Raw genomic sequence first — 19,337 nt, forward strand, 5'->3', positions numbered from 1 at the left:
CTCTCATGAAGGCATCAGGTGAATTTTTACGATGACGATGATGATACATTAATGGTATCCAACCATGTGGTTATTAGTCCACTGATCCTCTCATCATCCAAAGGTATGTAGAAAACTTTTTTTTTGTTCCTCTCTTTAGTTAATAAAACTAACATATGTTTTGCACTAGGTACATGAATGGTAACTAGCCTACAAAAATTCAACTGTCAAAATATAAAACTAAGACCACAGTGTAAAAGTCAAAACTGGAACCTAATATATGTAGTTAGTATCTTAGGTTCAGAGACCGAAACAAGAGATTTCTGCCGTTCATGGAAGGTTCAGTTGTGAAGAATGGATTGGGTTGCACTTCAGGGCTAAATCGGCAGTGAGGGGCGCGCTCTCCCACCTCCGATCCCTAAGTGGCATATAAACTATGTTGTCTTTAAATCTTGTTGTAATATACACTCCTTTGTAGGAAGTGTGGCACATGACTTATAACTGTTTTATCATCCACTAGAATCTCTGATTAGTGGTGTTTAAGGTTCACTTTATGACACAGGTCATGTGTAGTTGTACAATCTTCAGAAATGTGGCAAACCACTAATGTTTCTCCAAAACTACAGCAGGGGGGTTATTCTTGTCATAGTAGAAATTCATGAGTTATTTTGGTATGTCCAATTCTGAGATGGCATAAGGCAACATATTCCACTCTTGAGCTCTGTAGAGAATATCAGACCTTGGAGGTGTATTTGATGGTCCATAATTTATTGCACTATGTGGTTTCTTGGCATTTGTCTTCCCATTTCTTGAGGACATGGCATCGAATGTGTGATCTTGAATCAGCAGTTGGAATATCTAATTCCAGTGTTTCCATACCCACTGCTTATTACGCAAGTTTGTCAGCCAGCTCATTACCTGGAATGTGAACGTGACTCAGTGTCTAGAGAAAAACAGTAGATATCCCTGTGCTGTGGAGGGAATGCAGTTGATTACAGATGGTAGAGATCCAGTGGACGATTTGTACAGCACTTGTCTATTATTGAGAAAGTACTCAAGGACTCACTGCATGTAGTGAAATTCTGTTGAGGGAAAGCCATTATGTTTTGTAGTGTTCTACAGGTGGTTATTAGCTTTGCAGTATAAATATTGCATTCTTTTGTTAAAGAACATTGTTCTCTATTCAGGTTGTGTACTTATGCATAGCTGAATCAGTCATTATCTTTGGAGCCATCAGGGTTGCTGAATGAAATACACAGATACGAAAATTGGCAGTTATATTTTCTTTGGTGTCACACTATAGGTCCAGTCTTACAGCTGGTTGGGGAATATACGACGGAGGTGTCCAAGAGTGACAGTATTGCATGTAGGTAACAGAAGGAAATTGAAGTTCTTGTCAGAGGTCTTCCAGTCGTACTGCTGCTGGTCGTCCTGTACCCAGGCGGTTCATGAGTAAGCACACTGCTGGATTGTGGAATAAAATGAGATGACAGAGGTAGTTTCACATTTCATTAATCATGACTGTGTAGTGAAATAAATTTAGTTGGCATCATATTTTCAGTGTTGGTATAGCCACCTCTACAAGAAAGCTATTGACTGGGCTTGTTCAAAAATCTCCGGTTACAAAACAGACTCCACTGTGATGGACAGGGTTTAATATTTGCCACATGGATGGATGGTCCTGCTGTTCCATAAATAATGTTTCCATAGCCCAAACAGGAAATTATGGACACTTTATAAAATGTTAGCAGAACAGTTGGATTTGTATCCTAGAAAATGTTACCAAGGAAACAGAGTACTGAGTTTCTTAGTGCAGGAAGTCTTGAGTTGTACGTGTGGTAACCATGTAAGTTTATGATCAAAAAGAAGTCCTAGCAAATTTTACTTGTTTACTACTTAGAGCAGCTGGGTTTTGAGGTATAGTTGTGGTCAGGGATGGGCAAGCCATATTCTACTGAAATGCATGATGCTTGACTTAACTGGTGAGAAATAGTACCCATGGCTTTGTTCCCTTTTTTGTGTCTTCCATACAGCTGTCTGTAGTTGACATTTTCCTGTAGATAACAATAAAGAACTATAAATAAAGATTATCAACATACAATGCTGGTGTACCTCCCACCACGCCACTACACCATTTATTGCAATTGCAAAATGTATGGCACTTAAAACTGATCCCCGTGGAACTCCCTTTTCCTGAACATATTTGTTACCAAGGGTTGTGCCCATCCTGACTCTAAATTGTCTAAGTGATGAAAATTTTGTGGTTGATAAATTGTGACAACTCCACACCTTGGGTAAATCAAACAACCTGTGATCAGATGTCAGTATAGTGCACACTAATCCCACACTCCAATCATTTGAGATGATTAGTGGTGGTTCAACACCTTCAGAATTTGCAATGGAATTGGGAAAGGAGATCTCTTATATTCTAAACACCCTCTAAATTGCACATTAACCATCCTGTCTAACAATTTATTTCAATTAGCGACACACTCACTCCCACTCCCAATCTCTATAGAAATTTGCTATCTCGCCAAATCCTGTTAGAAGAGTTTGGAACAGAGTTTTTACTATTATCACCAAGATGTTGAAACATTTTACTATGGATGGTAATTAGCCCTGGCGATGTATCCCTACATAGTTTTAAAGCATTATTTAGTTCCCAGACTGTCAAGGGAGTTAGCCTGCTGACCCCCATGTGATTATCGGCATTAAAATCTCCCACCAAAATGAAAGGCTGGGGTAACTGTTAATTAGGTTATTCACTTCTCCATAGGTAATATCTTTGTCATGAGGAATGTAGATGTTGCAGATTGTCATCATTATACTCAATGTCTATGCTTGAGTCTAGTGTAGGTATCTGTTCACTGAACATGTTTGACTTTACTAGTGTACACACACACACACACACACACACACACACACACACACACACACACACACACACAGGGTGTATCATAATTAATGGCGTAAATGCATACAGTTGAAAGTACATAATAATAGAAGCAAAAAAGCCTCAGTAAACATAGGGTTGAAAACGAGCAATTTTTCACCTTCGATACTGTGAAACGAATCTCTTCTACTGCAAGTTCTTTGCTTTCCATATTTTGGGAACTGGTAGCATGGACCAAAACAAGAAGAAAACACCTGGTAAACGTGCTCTAAAATGTACTCGTTAAGAGCTATGAGCACTTGTTCATCTTTGCTACTTTGAAACAACTCTTCTAATGATCAAGTGCTCGTAACTTTCATGGTATGTGTTTTAGAGCACGTGTTTGCTGCAAATATTTTTCTTATTTTGGTCCATACTAACACGCCATTAATTATGATACACCCCCCCCCCCCTCCCTCCCTCCCTCTCTCTCTCTCTCTCTCTCTCTCTCTCTCTCTCTCTCTCTCTCTCTCTCTCACACACACACACACACACACACACACACACAGAGAGAGAGAGAGAGAGAGAGAGAGAGAGAGAGAGAGAGAGAGAACAGTAGCCCAATGCCTTCTTTGAGCTTGGCATGGTGTTCAGACAGTCTTTTGTGGTCAAGGAGTGTCCCAATCCCATCAGAACCAATGAAATAGTTCTTTGCTTTGTTCGTTTTCTGTATTTTTCCTTCTTTTTCTGTTTCCGCTGTTTCCCTTCATGTAATTTTTCAGGTTGTAGGTTGATATAACATGATGGACATTTCGATGGCTTGACCCCTTAGTCTCTTTTATATAATGACTAGTATCAAACTTTACATTAGTCATATTTTGGAAGGTAGAAGCTGTGGACTGGGGTCTTCCCCTCTTGTGCTGTTGGAGGGAATGCGAATTGTCTCCTGCTGTATCCGCTGGAAGGCTCCTGCTGACTGTGTAAGATTGGAAATCAAGAAAGATGGGAATCTTTCTTGCATATAAATGTTTTTGTTTTGGTTGTACGTTCTTTGTTTGTAATGGATGGTAGATTTGGTTTTGCAAAAGTTGAGGTACATGGGATGATAGCCATAACTTCGACACAAATTTGTCATAAAGTCAACTGGGTGCGCACATTCATATTCTGGTGGATGGTGTTCTGTACATGTTGCACAGAAAGCAGTTGTTTGCAAGGACGACCTTCACGAAGGGATCTTCCACAGTTTCTGTATTTTGGGTCTGCTGTGGCAGTGCAATGATGTGTTCAAAATGTAAGCAGCGAAAACATCTCATAAGTGATGAGATGTAAGGTTTCGGATCACACCTATACACCATAACAGGATGTTTCCATCAAAAGCTAAGATGGAAGCACCTGTATGTATTCGCTCATCTTTTGGTCCTTTTTGTACTATCAGACAAAATATATGCCTCGTCATGCTAAATTTGCTCATTGCTCATCATCTGTGTGGAGTGTAAGGTCTGCATGAAAGGTAACTTCTTGTGCCACGTTCAAAGTTGTAGACGGAGTAAAGGTCACTTGTATGTCACCAGTCTTCCATGTGTGAGAAGTGCTTGACATTGTGCAGTAGGAGGCTCTCTTTTGTATTTTTTGCATTTTTTTTCCCAATGTGTCTATTTCTCCATATTTTTCTTCTGTGTGTTCATGAAAAATAATGGCAAATCTCTGTTCAAGTACAGCCATATGTGCCAGTACACATCAGGCATCGAATAAAATGTTTAGTTCCCAGACTTCTGGCTTGTCCCTCTCCCAATGGGGTAACTAGGATAGGGAATGCAGTCAGATTTTAACTGTCTGCACTGAAATATTGATACCTATCTGTTTAGACAGCCACATCGGTATAGCTATTGTGTAGATTTTGTTTGATAAATTTCATGAGTGCCATGTCTGCCCTGATGCCAACTACTCCGACCATAGGCTCTTCCCAGGGGGGGACCACTCAGCGATAGTATGGGTCATCTGCTATGACAGCCATTGCTGGGAGTACACAATGCCAAAGACAGGCATCTACTGCATGGTATACATGGGGAACCAACAGCTAAGTCATCAGAAGTGTGATCCCTGTGTTGTCAGGGGGCTCTACCTGAGGGGTACATAACAACCCTACCACATTGGATTGGCTACTGTATTGGCTTTTAAGCATGTACGCTAGTCTACACAGTACTGTGTGCAGAGGATCTTCAACACTGTAGGCAATACGCACTATTTAAGGCATTCTTCCCAGTGGACTGACACTACAGAAAAAGTTTTTGAAAATATATGTAGGTCAAAACCCTAAAGAAGACCAAAATTACTTCAGCCCAAAAGTTATGCAAAGTAAATGGATAAAGGTATAACTGGAAAAAAGTAGGCCCCTAGAGACCTAACCAGGCCAACGCCAAAGACTTCCACCACTGGGTAGAGAACAGGACAATTTTTACCTGCTTTTTAAAAAATATTTTTTTGATGGTTTTGGATGTTACAATACTCAGTCACGCTACAATGACCTTGTGGTCACTAACTACTGTATCCATCATGATGCTCTCTATTTCCTCAGGAATGCTTATCACTGAGAGGTATAGCACATTATGGCAACCGTTTACACTTCGTGTGGGCTCCTAAACTAACTGATCAAAATAATTTTTGAAGAAAACATCTTTACAATTTATGACAATGTTTTATGACTACCATCAACTTTATACAAGTACTTTTGCCAACATCTTGAGAGTAAATGGAAGTCACCACCAATTATAACTGTACTGGATATGTGACTCAAATTTTCCTTTAACCTTTCAGCAATTGTATCATCTGCATTTGGGGTGGGAGTTGGTGCTGATAAAATAAATCAATAATTAATTTATTCTAGTTGTCAAGCATAGCCTCCACCCTAACTAACTCACAGTAACCATCTATTTCATTATGTGATAAACTACCTCTAACAGCAACAAACATGTCATCATAACTGAATTTAATCCATCGTTTCTGAAGACCAATAGATTCTTGGTACAACTTATGCTGAACTTATCTCTGGCTTTTGCCAGCTTTTAGTATCTGTAACAATTTCTGCTTCAGTGCTTTGTATGAGCAATTGGAGCTCTCATTCTTTCCCAACACATCTAGGGCAATTTACAACTACAATTTCAATTTTTCCTTTTCTGAGACCCTCTAACCTAAAAAAAAAATTGTCAAATCCTGCTGCCCATAAAACCACCTCTTGTGTGTAGTGGATACCTCACATACACTGCTTGGGGGTGGTTAGTACACCTGGAAAGACGTTGTCAATTTTGATCTGATGACAGGATATGCCACCTGGGGGATAGTAGATGTACTGATAATCGTTCCAACATCACCTGCGTAGCATACGGCACAGCTACCACAGCACCACCTGTGGCTACCCTAAAAAACAGGGAATACTCACAGCCAGAAGGCTCAATGTGGTGCAAACATGTAAAGCAAGCACGCAACCATGCCATGGTGATGCACTCTTGCTTCGTACAGCCTACTAAATGACTTTGAAAGGGGTCAAATTGTGGCCTTCCAAGTGGTCCTTTTAGAGAACGGCCAGACAAGTTGGACATGCTGCATCAGTTGTGCCATGATGCTGGTATCAGTGATCATGTGATCATTCACACACCTGTAGACAAGCTTCTGGATGTCCACACAGCACAGATGCCTGCCAGGATCATTGTACTGTAAGGTCAGCAGTGGAAGATTATACAGCTACCACAGCACAAATAAGAGGGCTTGTGAGCGCAGATGTGTCAACACGATCTTTTGCGAACTGATTATTGACAGTGGAACTAAGGGCACTCACACCACAACATAGGCATGCATGGCTTGACTGGTGCCATTACAGTATCACGTGGAAGATGGGACAGCATGCCGTAGTCTTCAGGGATGAAAGCAAATTCTGCTTGCATGCAACTGATGCCATTTGCATGTACAATGTAGACCTGGTGAGTGCTATCTCATAGCGTGCATTCGCCCAAGACACACTGACCCCACCCCCAGGCCATATGGTCTGGGTTGCCATAAGCTACAACTCTCATTCACCTTAGGTGTTTCTGGAAGGGATGCTAACCAGTGCTCTGTATGTGGAAAATGTTATTAGACTCACTCTTTTGCCATTTTTGCAACAGGAAGGTGGTGTGTTGTTCCAACAGGATAATGCTCACCCACACGCCTCCCACGAAACTCGACATTCTCTGCAAGATGTACACCAACATCCCTAGCTACCATGTGTCTCCAACTGAGCATGTATGGGATATTATGGGACGAGAAGTGACACTTCATCAACCAATAACTCTCTCAGAACTATGTGAGCAAGCTGAGCAGGGTCGGCATAATGTATCCCAGCACAGTGTTCGCCATCTGTACAACTGACTACATGCCAGAATCAGCACCCGCATTGTTGCCCATGAAGCTACACCCATATTACATGGGTGTTTCAGTATAGGTTGATACCTGGTACCACAAAACCAGCTCGTGCTACTAATCTGTAAATGTAATCATTTCATACACTGCACATGCACTGCCACAACAATAAATCTTGAGTGAATTGGAAAAGTCTAAAAGGATGTACCTTTTTTTTTTTTCCAGCAGAGTATTAAGGAGGACTTGACACCTCGTCATCCTATGACCCAAGTCAATTAATCAGTAGCTTACACTGTTGCAAAATATCTGGCCTTTGCTTCAGATCCTGCACTTAGTTCTGTACTAAAGGTCCATCGATTCTGTCGATAATATACCAGATGCTGAAGTCCGCCTTAAAATAAGAAATAAGACTGGCTATCTTTATCACTTGAGATAGCTTCCAGAAATCAGAGTGAATCCCTTCTGACCTGAAGTGAGACACATTGTTGGTACCCACGTGAGCCACAACCTGCAGATAACTGCTCTATGTGCTCATCATGGCATCTGGGACAACCTGTTCCACACATGGGATGACTCCCCCAAGTAGTAATATTAAATTTCTTAAATTGAATTCTTAAATTCTAATTTTGTTAGCCAATGAAATATTTTACACAACAACCAGAATACACACAGGCATTTGTTATACACGCAAACTCGCATTATTTCACCGTCTGGTGATAACTGGAATGACAGTTAAATGGAATAAGGCCTTTTAGTATGAAATGTAAAATGAATTTATGCATAAAAAATAAACTTTGGCCACGTTTTCGGTAATAAGAGGACTGCTACATGAACAATGCAAGCAAGTACCAATGTTTGACTCTGACTAAAACCAAATATCAAATAAAAGCTATAAAAACTCAAAAATGTTGAACAGCTGTATTTTTGTGCTCTTACCTTTATATGATGGGATGTAACTTTTAGTATTGGGATCCAAAGGAAGTAATGCCCTTAATGTCCGATGACTTGTGGTGGATGGTGTTCCTGAAAGGCAAATCATATTAATTACAGCTCACACTACATTAGGATAAAGAAAGCAACTTCATTATCAATATTTTTAATAAATGTACTGCACAAATTTGACACTGTAAAGGAAGCCATAACATCCTGCTCTTTCTTAAAGTGAATACAAGATTTTTTGCAAGTAATGTTAAAAACGTGTCCAGTACTTTACCTGGAAAATGGTTTTAAACACTGACTGTTATTGCAACAGTAAATAAGTTAGTGTGTAGCTTGTATTTAACAGATTTATTGTAAACAAATGTAGATAAAATTATATTGCCACAGCTGTTCTAGAGTTACAGATGGTACTCTGCTTTGGTTTGCTTTGGGTGAAACTACGAATCTGATAATTTAGCAGAACTTAATGCACTTTCATTTTCGTGCTAGTTTTATCTACATTTTTGGCGTAGACTTTTAAACAGTCTCAAACCTATTTTTAGATGTATTTTGACACAAGTTTTAAACATTCACTGTCGGATGTAGATTTTAACACCGTGACCGAGGCGTACGTTATCGATTTTCTGTCTCTGCTGTTAGATAAGTTGTACAAAACCAATGAAGACTTAACACGTGACAAAATTATGCATAATATTTTTTGCACGTAACACACAGAAGTTTCATACGGCATTCGACATACGGAAGTGCTGCCCTCTGGCTGTGGTGAATGTACATTTTTTATTTTATTTTATTAGTGTCAGAAACATTTACAATGTATAAAATAATGTACAATATTTACACGACGTGTGTATATATATTTACAAGACAATTATTTACACTTCTGCCACCCCGAAGTTAGCAACCTCTATCGTGTTTGGCACCGCACTAGCAGATCATCTGTCGTACACGTCGCCGGACGTCGGGTACACCGGAGCAGGGGGAAGGTCGTACGCATTGCTCCACACTCACACCACATTTATGTAATACTCTACAATATTTGTTATTTGTTACAAGACCCGGTTTTCGGCTGGTACGCCATCGTCACGTGCACAGGTGCACCGAAATTTTGTCGAATCGAAGATTTTAAACTAGTGCACCTACAGATCACCTCCATATCCGGCGATGCAAAATGTTAATTTTGGAATTAGGAATAAAACAAAAGGGATTATTTAAGTGTAAATGCGATGTAAGATCGTTTGACTGAGATAAAATACGTAACACATTAACTAACAAACTACGGACAAATTACGTCAGTTGTACGTATGAGAAAATTATTCGACAAATAAGTCCGGTAGCATATTACAGAGATGTGGCTGAACAAAATAGTCTCATCTTTAATAGGTCCTAAATTACAAACAGATAAGATATAATTGTGATATTGAGCACACGAGTGAAGCAGTTATGATTACACAAAGTAAATTTTTTTAACACAATGAGAGAAATTATAGTAACTTAAATAAAGAAAAATGGGGCACATGAGTAAGGGGGGTAATGTACGACACGGCCCGGATGGGGTTACGCATAGTTTCTGCCTTTAGAAGTGGTGAGTAAGGAAACTGTGTGTCGTCATTCGGCACTAAGCTCAGGTTGATGGCGACGTGTTTGTTAATTTGCATTATTTTAAGACGGCTGATGTTCCCTCCGTCAACTTCAGCACTCCGTGTTGTGACTATGGTCTTCTTTAAGCAGGTGGCCTGTAAAAGTTGCCAGCTTCTGTGGTGCTGCGTCAACTGGGTACACATTGCCCTGCCGGACTGACCTGTGTAGAATTTGTCACAATTACTTGTAACTTTATATATTCTACTCTTTTCCACAGCTGGAGTGCTGTCTTTACCATTGGGTAAAAGTGTTGTGCACATAAAATGATTTTTTTACATTCCTGGATTGTAGCTTACCGGCTACATCCAGTGAGACTTTTCCCAAGTACGTAATTGTGCGCCATTTATTGTGTTCTCGAGGTGGCGGGTCAAGAAAAGGGTAAAGAAGAGTGTACACCTGTCGTTTGCACTTTTTGTGCATTATCGAGACCACTGAGGTAAGAGGACAGCCACTATTTGACGCTATTTGTCCGAACGCATTTAATTCTGTTCGGAAGTCGCCTTCACTCGCGAGGACGGGTATTAGGCAATGTACCGTCGAACAAACGGCAGCACGATTACGGGTCACCGGGTGTCGACAATAGGCCAGTATTACCATTTCCGATGTGGTAGGTTTCCTATAAATTCTGACATTAACATTTTTCGTCCCTGAAAATGGAGATACTCTGTATACGTACTAGTTTAAAATCTTTAATCCGACAAAATTTCACTGCGACACATACTTATCTTTGTACCTGACGATGGCATAACAGCCAAAAACTGCTTTGCGAAACAAATACTAAGTACTGTACAATACTACACCGATGTCGTGTGTGTTTCACTCGTAATCTATAAAATATTCTACCGAGAACCGACAGACCAGACAATAGAGGGTATCATGAATACGACTTCAGTGTTCGTTTGTAATCACCTGTGTCTTGTGTCTTATGCTTTAATTGCGAAGAGGAACTTTTTATCAGATGGCTTATTTCAAAATGGTACGTTTGCCCAAATGTTTTTTTTATGACATACTTACGCTCGACGTCATATTCTAATAGAAACTTTAGTCTAAGTTTAACAGAGCTTATGATGGCCACGAACAAAATCAGTCTTTGGTGAAGAGCATAAATTTAGAACGATTGCAATTTAGAACTTTTGCAATCCAGATTGGAAAGGATAAGAAAGCGAATGGCACGAAAGATGAGCACCTTATTACAATAGTAGTGCCAAAAAAGCCGACCGCATCTAAATCAGCGTTACTGCAATCTGCTAGTATCATCAGCATATAACAGAAAACTGAATCTTTTGTGATAGAATGAGAGCTATTGTTGTGACAATGAGGTAAGACTGCACAACCCATGTTGCACGTCTTATAATTTCTGTCATCGAATTTTATTGTTTAAATGCTGCTCCAAAGTCCTACGACCAGTTTGCCTTCTCGATACCTTAGTGAAATTGCTGGATAAGTTGTTATGTGGTATATTACGAGAGAAAAAGACTATTTTATGAAATGAACTCCCAACAATATGGATTCAGAAGTGGGAAGTCAACAGAAGACACAATAAATGAGGTGATAAAGACTTGCATAAATATGTTTTATGCTGTAAGGGTGGACTTGCAATCCCTTATTGCGGGCAGCTCTTTTTGACCGCATGAGATACTTGGACTGCCCCCAAGCATTATACAACTTTTGTACATACGTGTGCGGTGTCTGTTCATTCAGATATGTCGAAAAGAACAGACACTACACATATATAAATGTATATGGCTTGATGGCCATTAAGATCATTTCATTTCAGTGTTGATGCACTCTCTCTCCTGAACTCTTGCGAGAATCCAGCGTGATGCGGTGAGCAATGGGTACGGTGGACAGGCGGTGCTATGTAAGCACTGCGCGCCAAGTTGGAAATTTGGGTCAGACGGAAACCATGCTTGGACAGCTCAAGTGCTAAGGCAACCACATGGGATAAGCAGAAATTGAAGTTCGAATCCCTGTCCAGCACAAATTTTCACTTGTCACTACTGAATTCATTTCAAGCACAGTGTTGGCTGATGTCAGAATTTATTTCATTTCACCATTATACAACTGTTTTGAGAACAACTGCCAAAACAGAGAAGCAACTTTGTCATGCTCAGGAGAAACTTGTACAAAAGAAACTTCTAAAGGCTGCCCACAGGGATCTGTAAATAGCCCTCTCTTCTGAAATCTGGTACTCATCTTGGTGTTAGGCAAGCTGCATGATAAGAAGCAACTGTAGGAGTAGTGGCATATGCTGATGACCTGATCATCCTTCTGACGTGCCTGTGATGAAAAAGGCGCACCTGAACATACTATATGCAGATGTCCACTGTATGCCAATGTTGCCAATACTGATCAGCAGCAGCTGAATCTGGACTGATGACTCTATGTCAGGGTGATACTGCATTGTGAGAAAGCATGGCAGATCATGGATAATATCACCAATGTTATTTCCAGAAAGGCTTGGGTAGGGTGTTAGCTCATCAATTATCCCCAATCTACTGCACTATGGTAGGTTGTGACAGAAGAATGACAATCGACGCAGCAAAGACAGTTGAGATTAACAGTTATAGCAGAAAAACAGGTGACAGCAGATGCATGGTGATCATAACAACAGAGTGGAATCATAGCCGTGAGCTGTCACTCACTACCCTAGGAACTAGAACTGGGGTAACATGGGTTGGCATGTGGCTGCACTCATCACTACAGTAATGATTCTCCGTCAGAATAAGGGCATTGTCGCCTGCAACCAGAAAGCTGACAGGCAACAGAAGAGGCCGATGCAACCACAATTCCCTCTGCAGTGTCCAAGTTACTGGCAGGGTGTGCCCTGGACTGGGATGCGATGGAATGCATTGTGACATATGGAAGACAAAAAGTGGTGGTATTAATGTTCATAACTGTTTCAATTAGTTGTTGTCTATACTAATGAAAGGTAGGAAGGAATCAAGTAGTAGGGCAATAACAGTGGTAGACATAACCACATATGGTAGTAAGTGTAGTTTTCATTAATAGCAGAAATAGTTATGGTGATAAGTAGTAGTATTGTGGTGGATGTAATAATGTGTACTGTATTAGTTCCCAATGCATACGGAAAAAAATGCTGTTGATAGAAATAATTTGTTAAGAACGAACACTGACTATATTATAAGTAACAAGCTACAACGCATTTTTTTTTATTTATTCTGATCACACATTTATTGCATTTCAACCAGAAAACAGAAGACACTTGCCATGTTTAAAGATTGCAGCAAAACCTAACTGCAGCTTTGTGGCTACACAGCATCAGACAACTTCAGAACCAGGCAATGTGAGTGATCTCCTGCTACTTGCATGACTATTTTACTACGCCACCTGGAGATGTAATGCTACACGCAATACTCTTTTCGTTCAGCTCTTTGAAACCACCAATGTTACAGAATCATCCTGTTGAGGAGAAGCTCTCTAATTCTAAAATCTAGATACTGCATGGTTTTTATTAAGACTTGCCACTAATTAGTCACCTCTGTTCTCATCAATGTATCATCAACCAAAATTAACCCTGCATGGCTGGCAATGTTGTACTGTGAACATATGTGGAAGGCCTGTTTGTATGCCCCCAATTTAATGAAAGGGGCGGAGGCAGGTCAGGTACACACAAAAAGATGGCAAAAACTTCTATCAGCAGGAAGGTTCAGCACCTATCAGGTTTGGCAAGGATGGCCCCGACCTACACTGGGCCAAGACAAATGACATTTGCTGTTCTTCATAAGAAATAATAGATCACGACTCTGCATACACAGCTATTGTGTCACTATTGCAACAACTGGGAGGCTAATATAATGAAGTACTACTCACACAAAATTTCACTTAAGTGATACATATGTTCTACTATCAGACATGCATAATAATCATCACTCATCTCAGTGGAGAGCATTTGCTATGGTTATTATAACACTGGCAGTGGGCCATTGATTGATACAAGGCAATTCAGTTGACAAGTGAGTTCCAGTGTACCTCATAAAGCAACAGCAGATTTTTTTAAAACATCTGATGAGATGCCAAAATACGAGGGCGGTTCAGAAAGTAACCTCCGATTGGTCACAGTGCGGGTTGTGGGGGGAGTAGCGACGCCATCTGTGCATTCACGCACTCAACAGGTCAGTCGGCATCAAGCCGTGGTCGAGTGAACGTCGTACCTGTGCTAGTTTAATTTTTGTGGCAGTTTGAAATGTGTGCTGCAATAGAAAACCCCGCCAAATGTGAAGTGCATGCTGTCATAAGGTTTTTTACAGCCAAAGGATATTCTGCAGCAGCTATTCATCGTGAGCTTTGTGCCGTGTACGGACCAAGAGTTATGAGTGAAGGAGTTGTCCGTGAATGGGTACGTTTATTTAAAAGTGGACGAGAAAACGTTCATGATGAAGAGAGGAGTGGTAGACCATCATTGGTGACTGACGAACTCGTTCAGACAGTTGATGCAAAAGTTCGTGAAAATCGACGTTTCTCAATGTCGGAGTTGTCTACTGGTTTTCCACAGATTTCTAAGACTCTCTTGTACGAGATAGTGACAGCAAGATTGGGTTACCGTAAGTTCTGTGCACGATAGGTGCCCAAAATTCTTACTGACCACCACAAAACTCAAAGAATGGCCTCTGCATTAGACTTTCTGTCACGTTATGAGGACGAAGGAGAACCATTGTTAAACAGAATCGTGACCGGTGACGGAACCTGAATTAAGTACGTGAACCCTGAGACAAAAGAACAATCAAAGATGTGGGCACATTCAAATTTGCCTACCAAACCAAGAAAAGCCTAGTAAGATTTTTCTGCCAGAAAACTGATGGCAACGGTGTTTTGGGATGCCAAAGGGGTGTTGTTGGTTGAATTCATGGAACGTGGTACGACCATTAATCAAGACGTGTACTGTGAAACAATAAAAAAGTTACGACGAGCTATACAGAACAAACGCCGTGGTATGCTGACTTTCGGTATCGTTTTTTTGCACGATAATGCCCGTCCTCACTCTGCTCGCAGAACAACGGCCCTTCTTGAGTCCTTCAAGTGGGACGTTATCAACCAGCCACCTTACAGCCCAGACCTGGCGCCAAGTGATTATCACCTCTTCATGCATTTGAAGAAATGGCTCGCGTCACAGCGGTTTGATGACGACGAAGAGCTCAAAGATGCGGTCACAGGCTGGCTCCAGGCACAAGCGGGTGATTTTTATGCAGAAGGAATTTCAAAGCTTGTGAAGAGATACGATAAGTGCCTCAATCGCTATGGAGACTATGTAGAAAAATAGTGCAAAGATGTAGTTGTAAGATGTATATATTAAAATATTTTTATTTAACTTGGTGTATTTTTTTAAATCAACCGGAGGTTACTTTCTGAACGGCCCTCGTACTTTATGAAGCATAAGCACAGCATTGAAAAGATTATCTTTGCCTGCAGCAGCATCTTTGTGTGGGATGATATATCATTAGGACACATATATCTCCACGTCTTTCCACATTTAACTGTCAACGTTTTGATGATATTTTACTTCTATTCTTAACCCACTGAAAGAGATAATGAATTTTTGTATCTCTGCTTGATGCTCCAATGTTGCCAGATGGCGACGCAGTAGATGTTCTGCAAGTTGTGTCACTGAAGATAATTTCAAAAACTCTGATTAGATTAGATTAGATTAGATTAATACTTGTTCCATAGATCATGAATACAACACTTCGTAATGATGTGGAACAGGTCAGGTTAATAAAAGATGTCTGTACAAGATATTACATTACACAAAATATTGCATGGCACTAATGTTTAAGTTGTTTTTTTCCCCTCCCTTAATTTATATCTAAAAATTCAGCCAATGAGTAGATGAGTAGAAGGAGATGTCATCTAGAAATTCTTTTAATTTATTTTTAAATGTTGGTTGGCTATCTGTCAGGCTTTTGATGCTGTTTGGTAGGTGACCAAAGACTTTTGTGGCAGCATAATTTACCCCTTTCTGTGCCAAAGTCAGATTTAACCCTGCATAGTGAAGATCATCCTTTCTCCTGATGTTATAGCTATGCACACTGCTATTACTTTTGAACTAGGTTGGATTATTAACAACAAATTTCATAAGTGAATATAGTTACTGTGAGGATCCCTAGATCCTGAAATAGATGTCTGCAGGATGACCATGGGTGGGCTCCAGCAATTATTCTGATTACACGTTTTTGAGCAATGAATACTTTTCTACTCAACGATGAATTACCCCAGAATATGATGCCATACGAAAGCAGTGAATGAAAGTAGGCATAGTAAGCTAATTTACTCAGATTCTTATCACCAAAATTTGCAATAACCCTAATAGCATATGTAGGTGAACTCAGACGTTTCAGCAGACCATCAATGTGTTGCTTCCAGTTTAATCTCTCATCAATGGACACACCTAAAAATTTTGAAAATTCTACCTTAGCTACAGACTTCTGTTCAAAGTCTATATTTATTGCTGGAGTTGTGCCATTTACTGTACGCAACTGTATATACTGTGTTTTATCAAAATTTAAAGAGAGTCCGTTTGCTGAGAACCACTTAATAATTTTGTGAAAAACATCATTTACAATTACATCACTTAGTTCTTGGTTTTTGGATGTTATTACTATACTTGTATCATCAGCAAAAAGAACTAACTTTGCATCTTCATCAATGTGGAATGGTAAGTCATTAATGTATATCAAGAACAGTAAAGGACCTAAGACCGAACCCCGTGGGACCCCGTACTTGATAGCCCCCCCAGTTTGAGGAATCAGCTGTTGTTTTAACATTACATGTACCACAAGCTGTACCTAAATTGTGTCACATGGGCATGTCCACTGGTTGTGAGGCAGCTTAAATGTTCGGCTACAAGAAATAACTGCCAGTATGTTGTTTCCTAGCACTAACTTCATTGCTCATTCTCTATTACTGCAATATTACACCCTGACTTACCTTCGTATGCTTACTGAAGGACCTTAGCAGTGGGCCCAGTGTTAGAAGCCCTGCTATATTAACACTTGTTGACCGGTTATCAAATACTTTTGTGTGTGGCAGCATACTATGTTAACACCTTCAGTATAATGCTCAATACTGAAAATTTTGTCGTACAAAACTCGACAACAAAGGGCTCATGTAGTGGACAAGTTTCTTTAAAGGGGAAAAAACTCAGCATATGGAAGACAGAGTTTTTTCTGTTAACATGAGCCCCAGAGAGTGTTTACAGAATGGCCTCAGAAGACTTGTTACTCCTGGTAACACCCAGAGGTGCACACATTCTCTTTCCATCCTGCCTGTCCTTATCTCCACCACAACCATTAAAGCAGCTCAGCCCGCCGCAACACACACACACACACACACACACACACACACACACACACACACACACACACACACACACACAAGTGGGTGTATACTGAAGCACAGTGGTTAAAGCATCCAACTTGAGTTTCTGCAAGCCTGGCAAGCTACACGGGAGCTGTTCAGCCTGCTGCACCTGACAACAGGTCGCGCTATCAGTCCAACGTGACTAACAAATGGCCAGGTATATGTTTGCACAGATAGTTTCACTGCAGTTAATTTATCATAACAGTGGGCACAGTGAAATTAACAGACCAAGCTTAAAGGAGACTGAAAAAAAATTAAGAATCAGGGAATGTATACCAGACATGAAACAAGAGCCCACTTACAGCAGAAGAAAAGTTTTCGTGTATTTATGAGGCAGCTTCAAATAAATCAGAAGGCATCTCACAACGCAAATTGTGTAAAAAGGTACTAAACACTCATTCAGAAACATCAAGTATGTTACAACATGTCTGCAAATTTGACCAGCAGTTTCCTCATTCCATAAATACTTTGAAACAGGATATAGTGTGTGGAGATCTGAGCTAAGGGCTTAAGGCCATTTAGCAGTATACAGGCTTTCTAACTTAGGAAAAAAAACTGATTGAAATATGAAAAAAAACATGGCTCAGTGGATATTAAAAACCACATTCTGATGGTACACAATGTAGTGCGAAGAAAGCTTAGTACGAAATCAAATGTTCTTCTTTCAGATATGTACTTTTTTAGATTAATTAATATGAAAAATAAACTTCGTGTTCACTAAAATGCATTTAGGGAATTAAAAATGAACTTTTTTGTCTAATGAATTCAGCGTACACGCAATATACATCCTGGAAAAAATAACTAAAATTGGTGTAACTTGGGGCCACATTTGACTGAAACACACCAAGGTTACAGAAACTCAACTTCCAAAACCTTAATTTAGTTGGTGTTGCACTATAATAGAAATCTTCAGGTACTTAGGCTTAAGTGCAGAAGACCTTGGCTTTCAGAAACATTTCTAATTCCTACAGAAAAAACATATTAGAGGTGACATGATGATGGTTTGAATAGAGAAAAAAGGGTGAAGTTGCAGAGAAAACTGTTCAAGTGAAAATAAATAAATAATCACAAAATACACTGAAAAAAAAGGATGAATAAAATACATCATTATTTGGTCTAAAATGAGCCAAATTTGAATACGTATTTCTTTAGCTTCATTTGTGATACTCAGACAAAAAGAAGATTTTTCATCAACTTCCAAACCCTATACAAAACACTACAATGAAAGCATACAGAAACACCTGCTGCATAGTGTAGCACAGTGGTAACATGGCAAGCAAGATTCCTTTAGCTTGCTTAGGTTGGGCACAGCTTGGCTCAGATGGAAGCAAAGCAACCTATCCCTTCCGCTGATAACATGTGGCAGCTTGCCTGCCTGCCTGCCTGCCTGCCTGCCTAACAGGCAAGCATGAACAGGTTAAAATGGAATGTGAACATCTCCGGTAACATCTTTCCAAAGCCTCTACCATACTGGAACCGTGTTTCAATTCACAATCTTTTAACAATGCTAGTATAAGGTGGAGGTGTTCCTAGGCCAAAAGATTTGTTTCTATGAAAAATGTGTGTCTTTTGTGAGGTTAGTACATTGGCTGCCAACATGACATTTGCCTGGCAAATGCCAACCAAATACTGACTTTGTTCTAGGCCGTTTTCATGTGGTGACGGCTGCAGCTGCAATTGCAGCAGCCAGCTGGTCTGCTTATGGGTTCTTACACAGAAAAACGTTGTGTTCATTCATGACAATGCAAGTTGTGCTGGAAGGATGCATTCTGTTTGGCCAGGCCTTTATGATTATTTACATGTACCTGACAGCATTATGTGCACTTAAGAGGTATTAATTTCTGAGCTGTCATCAATTAATATGAGCTCCAAACTGTGCTTTAGTTACTTAAGACAACAATAGCAAATCATTTATTACACCTGTAAAAACTACAGCATAATCATGATGTCCATGAAACATTCTAAAAACATTGGTATAGTGAAATGGCTAAATATAACGTGACAAACAATACATGAAAGATAAACTTCTAAAGTTAATGTAGTGCAGCAAATTAGTTTGGAAAATTACCAACAAGAGCGCCACTGACATAGTTACTGAAAATTGCAGCGAACTAAGAACAGAAAACAATTTTTGTGATAG

At 39.9% G+C, this 19,337-nt stretch overlaps 1 protein-coding gene across 1 annotated transcript in view; it reads right to left on the reverse strand.

The window, feature by feature from the left end:
* The window catches only part of LOC126471471 (zinc finger FYVE domain-containing protein 9), a 429,993-nt gene that overhangs the window by 172,671 nt on the left and 237,985 nt on the right, over positions 1-19,337 (reverse strand). Inside the window, exon 8 of the mRNA XM_050099668.1 lies at positions 8,180-8,266. Coding sequence (XP_049955625.1) covers positions 8,180-8,266 — 87 coding nt within the window. The remainder of the gene's footprint in view (positions 1-8,179; positions 8,267-19,337) is intronic.

This window comes from Schistocerca serialis, chromosome 3 (genome assembly GCF_023864345.2).
Source record: "Schistocerca serialis cubense isolate TAMUIC-IGC-003099 chromosome 3, iqSchSeri2.2, whole genome shotgun sequence".
Taxonomy (NCBI): domain Eukaryota; kingdom Metazoa; phylum Arthropoda; class Insecta; order Orthoptera; family Acrididae; genus Schistocerca; species Schistocerca serialis.